The sequence below is a fragment of the Erpetoichthys calabaricus genome, chromosome 1 (assembly GCF_900747795.2).
Source record: "Erpetoichthys calabaricus chromosome 1, fErpCal1.3, whole genome shotgun sequence".
In the NCBI taxonomy this organism is placed as follows: Eukaryota; Metazoa; Chordata; class Cladistia; order Polypteriformes; family Polypteridae; genus Erpetoichthys; species Erpetoichthys calabaricus.
Genome location: NC_041394.2, coordinates 153,602,441 through 153,616,569, shown reverse-complemented (window position 1 = coordinate 153,616,569; position 14,129 = coordinate 153,602,441). Strand labels below are relative to the sequence as shown.

The following is a 14,129-nucleotide window of genomic DNA, read 5'->3' as shown; positions in this document are numbered from 1 at the left end:
CACACTAATATGAATAGCTAAATATTTGTATTTGGAGCATGTTAGCCATCAAAATGTGCAACCACCAGAGTTGTTTTATTTTGAAACTTGTTACACTTGTTCAGAACTGTCCCTAGATTGGTGTTACTCAGTTACTTTGATCTCTTTTGTACGTTGCTTTGCATAAAAGCATCTGCTAAACAAATAAATGCAAATGTGGCAAAGGGGCCAAAAGCAACAATGAAAAAGCTCACTTAAACTGCACACTCTGAAGGTTTCTGCTTTAAATGATGGTTAAGACCACAATTCAGCTTTAACGAATGTATGCAAGAATGATTGTTAAAAGATTTAATAACCTTTCTGAATTTGTGTTCTGTATGTCCCCTATTCTTTCATTTTTCTCATGTTAATTGAACCATTTAAAATGTGATTTCTATTTGTTACTGAACACAAAATATCAACATTTAATCCAAAATGCCTTTTCTTAAAATATTTTACCCAATAATATGTAGTGAATGACAAATTGATATTCACAGTGGCCTTATGCAGATTTTTTTTTTTTTTAAATTTGTTTGCAAGTTAATGTATATAAAAATTAGTTCATTATCTATAAGGTATATACAGTATACTACAGGGTAAGGATCATCATTTTGGTAATACCAATGTTTTCATAAGTAGAGTATGTAATCCAATTGAAATTTTTTAGTTCTTGTTCATCCAGAGTTAACTTATTTTCAAGGTATTTTTTTAGTCAATTTTTATAAATTTAGTTCTTGTTATACCAAAAAGCAAATTTTTGGTATGTATTCATACATGCTTTTCATGAAAAAAAATCATATATACAGTGTAATTTTATCGAGTCTACACATCATCATGATCATGTCAGATGTATTTCTATCGTTAATGTGTTCTTGTGACAATATTTGAGTAAAAGCAGATCAAAAAAAATTAACCTTCCTTGGTTGCACAAGTTTGCACATCTTAACTTCTCCAAAATGGGAGGGGGTCACCTGTGCACAGCCCTCTTTTACGTGAAAGCACAGGTTTTTCTAAAGGAATGAGATTTGGACTCTGACTTGACTGCTCCAGCACATTAGTTTTTCTATGTTTGAGTAGCTGCTGTCTTAGATTTTTTTTTTTTTTTTTTTTAAATCTTGTTAAACTTCATCTCGGGTTGCAGAGGGCAGCAGCTTAGTTCTAAAATATTCTGAGTTCAGTTATTCCCTTTAATGACCAGACTATCCATAAATTTACCCTTACCCTGCCTTTTGCAATCTGTATAATCAGATTTTAATAAAATATTTCCCTAGTTAACAAAAATACAGTATATACATTTTGAAATGAAGACAAGACTCTTGACAAACTAATGAAGGAGAGAGATGGGTCTTCAATTCAAAAGTTTAATCACATTAGGCTTTAGTTTTTTTATTTAGGATGTGCACTGATTACTCCAGCAGTATATAACAATATTAGTAGATATATAACAGTATTTTAGCAAAGCGTATATTTTGAGCATATAACTGGATAACTTGTATATGGATTATGCAATGCATGTAATATGAGAATCAGTGTTTACTTTTTTTACTTTATGCATATTGGTCAATATTGGCTATTATGCCATTAACTTTTTTCAATCCATTTTGCCTGAAGATGTGAGAGTAGAACTTGATCTAGGCTACCACTATAAACTATATGGAGTAAGTAAAAAATACTTTTAGGGTGGAATATTCCTTTAAGTTGCATAGTATATATTTTACCAAAACTAAAAAGCTAGTCTGCTAATGAAATACTGGCCCCTTTTTTCTTTGCACTGTGTAATATTGTGAATTCAGTTTATTTCAAAAAAAAAAAAAAGTATCTTACCTACTTATATAATAATCTGTCCTGACACCTTCCAGTAATGTGGTAACGAATGAATTCAATTCAGGTTTGAGCAGGGGCAGGAGTCAATCCTGGCAGCATCGAGCACAAGACAGGAACCAAACCTAGAGGGTGTGACAGTGAAAGCCAGGGCTAAGTCCCCCACACCAGACTAACTTGGGGTATCCAGCTAGCCTAACACACATTTCTTTGGGATGTAGGAAAGACATGGGGAAAATGTGAAAATCTGCAGGTGCACAGACTTGAATTTGAACCAAGGACCCTGAACGGATAGACAGATGGAACTTTGTCACCATCCATGTGGCAGCAGCACTAAGCACCACGTGACCAAGCCACCCTGGTAACAAACAGCCAGACATCATAATAATATCACTATAACTGCAAAAATATATATTTTATTGAAACATAAATTGCAAAATGACTATGTTAAGGCACATAAAAGTAGGGCAAGTTGTAGAAAGTGTAAATATAAAAGTAATACTCACTAGTATTTTGCTGGATGTTACAAATCTTCACTAAATGCTTTTCATTGGGTTGCACCAAAGTGAAATATTTTTCTGCTATAACGATGGTCATTTGTTCAAAGTAATCCGCAGACTTTTGGATCGAAAAAGCCACAAAAAGAGCCCTTGTGAACAGAAGACGGGCAGCACGTGAACATCGAGAAGAGCAAGAGTAGGATTTTGCTGTCCTGGTGAGAAGTGACCAAAATAAAATACGCTAAATTGATATAAATAAGTAATTTACATAGTAGCGTGAATGTAATTAGTGTTACGTGCATAATTCCGCGAGACAATGCGATGCAAACATGTAATCAAACGGGTAGTTTTCATTTATGTCTTTAAAAATGACATCCATCTCGTCATTTTCTAGCCCGCTTTGGTGTCTTGACCCGTGCTCAAAGTCCATCAGGGGCCACTAGCGGGGGACAAACCCACACGAAGTCCTTGCCGAGCCGCCCATTACTGACTTAGGAAGTACATGTAGAGAATGTGCGAACCTCGTTTTGGGAAATAAGTGGTTCTCGGACCTACGGAGTCAAAAGCAACGACTTTGAAGTGGGCTTCATTATGACGCACAGCTACGAAGTGTTTCAGATGTTTTGCAGGGATTCGCAATAGGATAAATTTACGTAGAAATCGCAATATTTTGACCCACTATTATAAATGAAAGTCCCAGGATTCCCGTCTAACTGTGCTCTGGCACTATCGGTAACGATCCGACTCGGTTTACATTGAATAGACGGCATGAGACCCAGTGCAGGGCTGGCATGTCGCATTCGGGCCGAGGTCGTTTCGGAATAAACCGTTCCCTGTAGTTTGCTGAACAATTTTCTGTATGTCGCATTTGAAAAAAGCCTGACCAACGGACTTGTTAGCAGTGCAGTCAGCATGTCGTATGTGCGCGAAGACCACATTTGAATAGACCTTGCCAGACTCGCCAGCTAGTAAAATGTACTCGGGCCGAACCCGGGCAGTTTTCCTCGACTCGCATACGAATAGTTCTTGGGTCGAGTCTATTTGGAATGACCGGCCAAAATCTGCTAATATTGTCCAAATTGTTTGTTTCGTTAGTTTTTTTTTTTTTTTTTAAAGAATGCACCTAAGATGTTGGGTTGATTACGTACATAATGCGTTTAAGTACTTAATAGTCAAAAACGGATTTTAAGTACAGTGTCATGTTCTACGGCCTAGCGAAAAGAGACTGGCAATGTTCCTGTAAAAGTGCTTCGATTTAGTACAGTAAGGTGCAAATTTTAAATGTTATTGTGTCACCCCGAAACACCATGTCAGCCCGCCATCCGGGCAAGCTTTGGGGCACCATTCATGTCAATATACGACGAGCAATTGTCCCCATTATATGAACTGTATTTTTAATAAGGCGCTAGTATACACGTTTCCGAAGTCATTATGAATAGAAGCGGAGCTCACGGTGTTTAAAAACAGATGTATGTGGGCTCCCTTTTTCGTCACGTTTAATTAGGAAAATAACCTTTTAATGGACATGGGCGGCACGGTGGCGCAGTGGGTAGCGCTGCTGCCTCGCAGTTGGGAGACCTGGGGACCCGGGTTCGCTTCCCGGGTCCTCCCTGCGTGGAGTTTGCATGTTCTCCCCGTGTCTGCGTGGGTTTCCTCCGGGTGCTCCGGTTTCCTCCCACAGTCCAAAGACATGCAGGTTAGGTGGATTGGCGATTCTAAATTGGCCCTAGTGTGTGCTTGGTGTGTGTGGTGTGTGTTTGTGTGTGTCCTGCGGTGGGTTGGCACCCTGCCTGGGATTGGTTCCCTGCCTTGTGCCCTGTGTTGGCTGGGATTGGCTCCAGCAGACCCCCGTGACCCTGTGTTCGGATTCAGCGGGTTGGAACATGGATGGATGGATGATATGGACATTCAAAAACTTTCAAAATTGTATTTAACAAAATTGTTTACATTTCTAATTCTACAAACGTCTGTTATGCAGTCTCAAGGGCAAAATAGGTTATATAAGGGGAAAAACGTTTGTAATTATCAAATACAAATTAAAAGTTAATTTTTACTAAAACGTGTGGCATTCATTTTTGTCATTAGAATGTTATACAAATCTCACCATTTGCTAGTCAAATTTTATTAGTGGTAAACCTCTTAAGGTGACCTTTATTAAAGGTCATGCAAAAACATTGTGAAAAAAATAGTATATTTCAAATAATCAGTCGGAATATGCATATTTAGAAGTAGGCAGGTGTCATCCTAAACGTAACTGTGCCAAGCCAACTGCCTACTCACATTCTTGAATGTCACTGTGTCCTGTCCATGTGAGAGTGCAGAAGGTCCCCTGACACTGCGAGGTGGAGATCTGCGCACAGGCAGTAAGCTGATTGGTGGAATATAGTTTACTAAACAAAAGAACACATTTCAGGACTGGTGTCATTCTATTCATTTTTTTTTTTTAATGATTAAATATATGAATGTTAGAAAGCATGCAACAGTGAGTCAGTTAAAGCTGTTGACAAATAAGTTGCTTTAGCAGACATTTAGAACTACAAAGGCACAGGTGGAAGACACTGAAAGCCAAAGAATAAAATGCCAAGAAACAAAACACAAATGATTCCGGTCTTATCAGTACCCGGTTATGAAGGTCATATCAATGAGTTTGGTGATTAGGAGTGTGCGATATGTATCAAGAATAACATTTATTTATATAGCACATTTTCATACAAATGTAGTGTAAAGTGCCTTACATGATTAAGAAAGAGAAAAGAAAACAAAATAAGAATTAAAATTAGGAGACGCTTGGGTATCATCTGATAATATTTTAATTGTTGTTTTAACGATGTGTGAGCTGAAATTATCAAGTATGTCACTCACTTTGCAAAAAAACGATGAAAAACACGCCTCGAGAGTCCACGCATTCACGGTCTCATGCAATCTAACAGGATTGACTATTGCGTGCGCACAAAGCGAGCGTATACAGTAGGTGTACACGGTCATTGCATCACAACTGAAGCCAGCATAGCTGCCTAAAACTGAGTGAGCAAACCGCATCAGTGGATAAAACAACCTCACAATCTACGTTGTTATTTAATTGCAAGATGTACACTACTTGCGTGGAGCCGGTTTGGCTTTGAAAAGACTGATATTGCTTAAAAGACAGCAATCTGCAAACTGTCAGAAATCATTTGCCATTAAACAGAGTTCAATAACTAACTTGTTTCACCATCTGCAAAGTAACCACCGTACAGTGTTTCAGAAGTCGGCTGTCCACAACAGATCTAAATCATCTAAGGTCCAAGCACAAAAACATTCTCAGCAAACTTTAGCGGAATCATTATGCAAAAAAGTGCCGTACGACAACAAAAGCAGAAGACGGCATGACGTACTAACGCTATTACTAATTACATAGCAAATAATATGCTGCCAGTTCAAGGGATTGAGAGGGATGGTTTCAAACCACTTTTGAACATTTTAAACCCAAGTTACACACTGCTTGACCACAAATATTTCGGTCAAACAGCTCTGCCTAAATGTGATTCATGTTGCCAAACTCTGACGCATAAACGGCAGAAGGTTTCACATTTTGCCACAACAACAGATTTATGGTCATACTTCTCCTTGACTGTGCATTTCATCGACAAAACTATACGATTGGTATTTTATTTCCTTTTGGATTTATATCTTGTTTATATTAAGGGTATCTGTTTAAAATGCTATCATTATAATTGTTTTGTTGATCATCGTGCAGTTTTTTGTGCATATCCTGTAGGCAGGGCCGGATTTTCCTATAGGCTAACTAGGCTTCAGCCTAGGGCCTCAAGATCAAGAGGGGCCTACATTCAAATTGTTAGCAAAATTTTATTATCTCTCATGTAATTTACAAACTTAAAAATGGAAGGTGAAAGGGCCTCATAAGTGGAATAGCCTAGGGCCTCTTTTCATATAAATCCGGCCCTGCCTGTAGGGCTCTTTTAAATGGTTCAGTCATACTTGCACTGTTTGATGTTTGACTACTGATTTGAATGTTTTTGTTTCCAGTTTTAAGTGAATAAATAAGACTTGTTTTGATTAATGTCATTAGTAAGCTACAATTAATGCTTTATTAACAAGACCAAGCTAGATTAATAAGACTTTTACAAACATGTTTTACAGGATACAAAATATAATCATTATCTTCCAAGTCCCAGAAAATATCAAGATACATTTTTTTTGCCAATATATATATATATTTTTCTCATTTTATCACCTTATTACACGTTTTACTCCATCGCTTAGAAACGAATGTACAGTAACACATACTGACATTTTTTTCCTTCATATTCAACATCCAGCAGTTCTTTTGGTGGGTCTTGTTACTGTGATCACCAGCTCCTATACCACCTGCCAAAGAATACTAAGCTAAGAAAACATCATCCTATATCTGTGGCATATATCGCTTGTAAATTTCTTTGCCGAGGATTTGTTAGCTCTCCTTCATACATTTTATGGGATTGAAAACTTGAAATAAGCAAGTCAAGTTACTTTTAACCAATAAGTAGAGCAAAATACATACAGAAAAGCTGCAACCGAAAAAAGTTAGGATACATAAAATTAAATATTTTACTTCAGGATTCTTCTTTTCACCTGCAGTTTTACTTGTGGTGCTCAAGTCACTGAACTCTTCACTGGTTGTCCTAGTAGGTGGTGAACTGCGGGATGAAAGCCACAAAGGTGATCCTAGAAACCCAGTGCCCACAATGGACGACAGTCTTTGGTATCCACATTGAAATGACAATCTCTAGTAAATCTAGAAAAATAACGACATTTTAAAATGACAGTAGTCAACAACTCTGTTGCACTGCAGTAACAAAAACGTGGTGAAGCTGTGCCTCATGCAACACCAGGTTATATTAATTACAATATGGGGATTACACTTTATTATTATACATTGTTCCACAGCAGCTATCCTGATACATTTCTACTTTCATTTGTTGTCAACACATCTCTTAATTTAGTTTGCCATATTACTTTTGTTCGTTTTAGAGACTGGAATACTTAAAGCCTGCAAACCCAACTGAACATACTGTAAGATAAAAAAGCAAAGTACACATGTCCAAATTCTGTATCTTTTAATGTTTGAATGAAATCTTTTTGAGATTCCAATTTCTTTGTTTCAGTCTGTGTATTTCCGATTGTTGGAGAACACTGGAAACATTCCAAACAGACTCTCCTCAGTACTGCAGCCACATCTCAGCCGATTTGTTTAGCATATGGCCTGAGGAAATTTGCCCGGGTACAGCCCAAGTGAATTTTACTGGCTGGCTAGACAGGCAAGGTCTGTTCTAATGTGGATTCAGCGTAGATGCGACATGCTGACTGAACCACTAACCGGTCTGCCAGTGTGCTTATATTAAGATTTGGCTCAAATGTGATATACAGAACTTGCGCTGAAAACTATGAACTGCCTATTCTGGAACAAACGTGGGCCGAATGCGACGTGCTATAACTGCACTAGAGTTGGCACACTGTGCTTATTTTGGACTCTGTACAGATGTAAGATGACGTGGTTGTGTTGCGAGTTAGCCAGCTATTTGTATCCGGGAAGCAGTTCAGCAGATGTGCACCGAGCTGGATCATTGCCAATAGTACCATAGCACAACCAGAACTGGGCCAAATGTAGTGTGATAACTGGTTTTGTACTCTAGGTTTAACCTTGAGCAGATGTGCAGAGTGGTTTTTATTTATTATTTTTGTATTGCTCAATAGCTTGTGTTCAGCGATTTGCAAAGTTTTGTTGTTCAGCATCTAAAGGTGTATTTTAAGTTTGAAGTTTTTTAAAACTTTATTGTCTCTTGTAAGAGTAAAAACTGGAAAAAGAACATTTATTCATTATATTAAATTTTGGATTAAATTCTTAATCGTGTATCAATAAAGAATATATCCTCTTTCAGTACCAATCAGATGTATTTCAAATATAATTTAAGTCCATAAAAGGTATGAAAAATGAAGAATTTTTGAAGTATGAATAAAAATTTTACTTAGTTACACAAATTTTTAGTTTGTTGCCCTGGATGTAAAGTTTTGTTAAATTCTCTACAAATAATAAATATAATTTTAAAGTATAAGCCATCAATATTTTCTGTTTAATTTTGTAATTTAACAACCAGTATTCTGTAGGCCAGCACTTCCACCAGGTCTAAACTTAGAAGAACAGATAGAGAAGAAACATAGAAGAGTAATTTATTATATCAGTTGCCCTAATTTTCAGAGGATTCTGTCCTACCCCAAAATTGACCTTTCTGGGGTCCGGTAAGCCTTACCAGTGCACCAGAGTCCAGCTTCCAAGACTCAGCTGATTTTTTTTTTTTACAAGCCGACCCAGGAACTGGACATGACAGGCCCATTTGGAGATTCATGCATGAGAAGACCCAAAGTGAAACTCATCCAGCATAGCAGCCCACTCTCTCAGCACCAATGTAGGAGAAGGAGGAGGTTGGGAGCATGCACTGAAAAAGCGTATTGACACACCCACCGATCCCTCAAAAATGAGCAGCTTCAAACAATATTCAGCGTATGCACATATTGTCATGGAAATTGTTGACATTTTCAGCATATTTAAACTGGCAAATAGTAGATCATAGTTCAAACAGCGTCAAAAGGTAAAGGTGATATACTTCAATAAAAACACAACAAACATTAGCTTTTTCAATCATTTATTTGACAAAAAATATCAATAGAAGTAATAGTCTGCTGGAGAACAATTAAGTACACCCTAAGCCTCAGAAGCTGGTATTGCCCCCTTCAGCAGAAATGTCGTCTTGTAGACTGCCCACAAGTCTCTTGACATTATCTATCCATCCATCTATCCATCCATCCATCCATCCATCATCTTCCGCTTATCCGAGATCGGGTCGCGGGGGAAGCAGCTTGAGCAGAGATGCCCAGACTTCCCTCTCCCCGGCCACTTCTTCTAGCTCTTCCAGGGGAATCCCAAGGCATTCCCAGGCCAGCCGAGAGACAGTCCCTCCAGCGTGTCCTGGGTCTTCCCCGGGACCTCCTCCCGGTTAGACATGCCCGGAACACCTCACCAGGGAGGTATCCAGATCAGATGCCTGAGCCACCTCATCTGACTCCTCTCGATGCGGAGGAGCAGCGGCTCTACTCTGAGCCCCTCCCGGAAGACTGAGCTTCTCGCCCTATCTTTAAGGGCAAGTCCAGACACCCTGCCGAGGAAACTCATTTCAGCCGCTTGTATTCGCAATCTCATTTCGGTCACTACCCATAGCTCATGACCATAGGTGAGGGTAGGAACATAGATCGACTGGTAAATTGAGAGCTTTGCCTTTCAGCTCAGCTCCTTTTTCACCATGACAGACCAATGGGCTCACCACCTATGGGAGGGGCCAAGGAGGTCGGGTGCAGTGTGAGTTGGGTGGTGGCTGAAGGCGGGGATTTTGGCAGTCCGATCCTCGGCTACAGAAGCTGGTTCTTGGGACGTGGAATGTCGCCTCTCTTGACATTAATTCAGTGAAATTGTTGCCATGCAAAATTCCTTCAGTTGCAAGAGGTTTGTGAGTTTTCTTACATGTACCACAACATTTCAGTGGGATTAGAATTGGGGCTTTGACTAAAGAGTCATACCACATGCACATTAGCAGAGTTCCTCCACCTGAAGATAATCATATTAGGGCCTGGCCAGTACTTGGATGGGAGACCACATAGGAAAGGCTTGGGTTGCTGCTTGAAGAGGTGTTGGTGAGGCCAGCAGGGAGTGCTTACTCGGTGGTCTGAATGTGGATCCATATGCCCCAGTGTAGCGATGTAAAAATGGTGTGGAACGTCGGAGGAGTCGTAAAGCTTTGGTACTGACTCTCTGTGGTTGTGAGAGATCCTTGGGCATCCTTCATAAAGAGCGGGGTGTTGCCTGATGTCCAGGCTAAATTGACCTCCATGGCCTTGTCATTCTGGAACCCTAGTCATCCCTAATTGGCTAGCTCTCTCACCCCTTCACCTAACAGCTAATGTGTGGTAAGCATGCTGGCACAAAATGGCTGCCGTCACAACATCCAGGTGAATGCTGTGCATTAGTGGTGGTTAAAGTGGCTAACCACTCACTTTCTAAACCATTTTGTGTACCTTGAAAATTGCTATATACATGTAAATTATTCTATCATTTTAAAAGGTCCAATTTTATGTCATTTCTTCAAGTATATCACCTTTATCTGTATTCACGGTTTGCATGAAGATGTAATATTTGCCTGTTCAAATACATTTACTTTTTCACATGATTATATATGCATGTGTATATAATGCCACACATGCATGCATGTGAGTTAATTTCAGGGCTTGTCGACTAGTAATTCCTCCCTACGTCAAGGGTAGGTGCTGCCTTATAACACTTTTCCTCTTCTTCTTCCCTCTGCAGATCCAGAACCCAGCATCTTGAGCACATTTTATCACTTACCATTCTGGGGCTCTGGAATCCGCTTCTTCTGTCTCAATGACTTCACCAACTTTCTGCAGTCTACTATTAGACTTGAATCTGGAAAGATGTTCTGGTGTTGAATGTTAATTTGCTTTGTTATTTTGTCACTGGTTGCAGGTTTTTATTCAAACCAGCTTCTGTGTTTAATTTGACTGTATAAGCAAGCTGTTGTTTTCTGGTTTCTGTTTTAGAGTCTGTGTAGAAATTATTATAAAGCTAAATTTGGCAATTTTTTTCATTAGATTGTCAAGTATTTATATGTTACATGGGGATAATTTAGTGTATTTTGACTTTGTTGTCGTCATCATCATCCTGATATTCAGTCTGCTTTTCCAGGTGTTCTGCTTTTCAATTCATTATTTACTAATGAGCACACTAGTGGGTCCGATACGGAGATAGTTTTGCTTTGCATCATTCAGTGCCCTTAGGTGTCTTCTCTGCTCATTGGTAATTGTCATTATTAGGATACAATTTAAGGACTCAAACTACGCCAAAAAAAGTCATGAATAGGAAAACAACAAAAGAGAGTTAAGCATTTAAAACATGAGCAACAATACACATTTCTAAATGTCTTATAAATGTAAAAATCACACACCTTTCCTGAATGCAGGTTAAGAGAAGAAAGACCAGCTGAATAAATGAGATTAGTCAGAGGTAAAATGACTTGCTTATTGTGAAACTAAATAAAAATAAATAAAACATAATAAAAGAAATGAAACATGCAGTCACAAAGGATCCTCTGTTTGGATCCTAAAAACTATCTGACTAAATTACCAACATGAAAACACCTAATGCTGCTTTTTCTTTTAGTTTTTGTGGTAAATGTAAAAGTAATACCTGTATCTTAAAATAGTGAAAAGGAAACTAGTTGTTTTTGGATGTGCTATTAAAGGTTTTGTTAACAGACAACAAATAACCCCCTTACTTAACTTTAATTGTAGTTCCGACTTAATTCCTTTTAACTGGTATTTATGTTGAGTACCTAGTGTGATGAACACCCCGTCCAGTGTTCATTTCTGTTACACTCTGACCCAACTGAACTGAATAAAGCTTGTTTGAAAGACAGACAGGTATTTGTAAAATCCTCAAGTTGATAAAGGTAATGACCATATTTATGAAGCATAAAGGCAAGATAAGTTTAATAGCAAATAATCACCCCTATTTAGGCCCAGTTACTCACTGATGGACTGAAAATGGCTAATATACAACGGGTTAATAAACATGCATATCACTTTGCTAAACCTGCTTTTTCAAAGTTGCCGGAAAATCTTCAGTTTTAATTCAAAAATAAAGCCAGGAACATGTTAAAAATACTTATAAACTTAAGAACTTTTAGTGCACAGAAATTTTTAATAAGTAGTATACTTTTGTATGATAGACTTTGAACTAAAGAAAAGGTAAGCAGTAAAATTTTGTAAATTTCCCCTTGGGATTAATAAAGTATCTATCTAACCATAATGCTACAATATATTGTTACACTTATTGTGTCAATTATTGTCCCGTGATCAGAGTACAGTGAAATTCTTACTTTCTTGTGAGACACAAATTGGTGCAGTGCTGACTCACAACGAGGAGACTGCGGTTCACATCCCTATGTGGAGATTCCATGTTCTCCCTGTGTCTGCGTGAGTTTCCTCCCACAGTCCAAAGCCATTCAAGTTAAGTGATTTGGCTTTGTTCATATTGGCCTAAATGTGTCTGTGTGTTCATCCTGTGATGGACTGGTGGCCCTATCCGGTATTGTTGCTGCCTTGCTCCCTGTGAATACTGGGTTGGGTCCAGCAACCCTCCTCTCAATAAGTGGGCTAAGAAGATGGATTTTGCCGAATGACATACAACATTCCACTCTTTGAGTGGAAATGAACTGTCAAGCTACCTCCTCAATTTAGTCTAGACGATACTTGTTGCCTTTTGCACATTATTGGAACAATAATGTCCAATGTGCCACTGACCTCCTTTCCCTCAGTGTGGACGAGGAAGCATTCTACTGCATGAATTAGACCTTTCTTTGTCATGAGTGGAAAGAATTGGGGTTTCAGGCTGGGTTCCTCGTTATGGTGATGGACTGTTCCCCCCGAAGAACATGTCACATTACTCAACTTTCTAGTGCTTTTTAGTTGTAGAATTAATTTAAATAGTCTTAGCGAGTCAGAAGTAGTCACAACGCCTTCCCTGACCACCAGTTGCATAGTCAGACATGCCCAGCAACTTACTTCAAGGAGTCCGTGACTCAACCCGACAAAATTAAGGACTCGAGTCATAAGGGTAGGCTGTATAAGCATGAGAGCTGACAACCAATGATCACCCACCCAGAAGTACAATGCATAATTCAGTATACGAATTAGGAATGGAGGACCTTGCATCTCATCTGTCTGTCTCGTGTTTTATATACCACAACAGAACAGAAACAAATTAGAAAATGTACGCAGCACATAACATTCAGGTGTGTTCGGGGACTAGCTTAACCGATATGAAAGTTTGAGCACTTCCTATTTTTTACTTATTTCCTCCAAGAGTCAGTTATCACATTTTTGTCATTTAGTATTTTTGTAAGAATGAGCCATATTCAAAAATAACACTGATAATAAATGACTACATTAAATACATATGCTTTTTAAAAGCACTTTACAAAGTCATGTATTTAAAAATGTAAGCTAAATAGGCTAATGTTGGGTCAATAGCTTCCAGAAACAGTAGATTCTAATTAAGTGGTGTAAAAATACCATTGATTAACGTGTACTTGTGGTGGAGGGTCTGTGGCTAAAAATCACGATCAGTATTACACTATGAAATGAGAAAAGCAACTGAAATAAGTCCTCCATCTAGATATTAATATCACAGGTAGTTAAAACCCAGTGATTCATTAAAAGTTTATATAACTATGAACTTGGAAAGGAACTGATTTATCGTATAACAGGAATATCAAAGGTGATGATTATTGTAAAGATTTTGCTTTTCAGTTTGAAGATACACTGAGGCACAAGCAGCTCCTCAGGTACATATAAACCGTAATGCACGTTCATTGTGCTGTACATGATAAATCTAATATAAAAGCCACGATATGGGCAGCCTCTTTGTGCACCATAGAACCTGCTTTAACATGATGCAGTCCTTGTTGCATGCCCAATCGTCTGCGTACATATTAGTTGCAGCTCACCTTCTTGTCCAATGCTATGTTTATATCACTTAGGGGGAGCTGCTCCTTTCTCATGTAATTGATTTGTTCAAATAGCATTGAACTAATTGCTGGATGATGACACCAGTTCCTTACGATAATAATTTGTCTAATATTGGTCTATTTAGAGTTACAAAAGCTTACAGAACTAAAATACTACGTA

The 14,129-nt window shown here is 38.4% G+C and overlaps 2 protein-coding genes across 8 annotated transcripts in view; both read right to left on the bottom strand.

Moving 5' to 3' along the window:
• The window catches only part of sirt2 (sirtuin 2 (silent mating type information regulation 2, homolog) 2 (S. cerevisiae)), a 135,148-nt gene that overhangs the window by 38,974 nt on the left and 82,045 nt on the right, over nt 1-14,129 (bottom strand). Inside the window, exon 1 of one of the 5 annotated variants that reach the window (XM_051920532.1) lies at nt 2,346-2,731. The exons of the other annotated variants lie outside the window; for them this stretch is intronic. Within the exon in view, the coding sequence (XP_051776492.1) occupies nt 2,346-2,436 (91 nt within the window). The 5' untranslated portion in view covers nt 2,437-2,731. Of the gene's footprint in view, nt 1-2,345; nt 2,732-14,129 lie in introns of those variants that run through there. 5 annotated transcript variants of the gene reach the window in all.
• Nucleotides 1-14,129, bottom strand: part of rinl (Ras and Rab interactor-like) — a 158,644-nt gene that overhangs the window by 106,194 nt on the left and 38,321 nt on the right. The gene's annotated exons all lie outside the window — the stretch shown is intronic.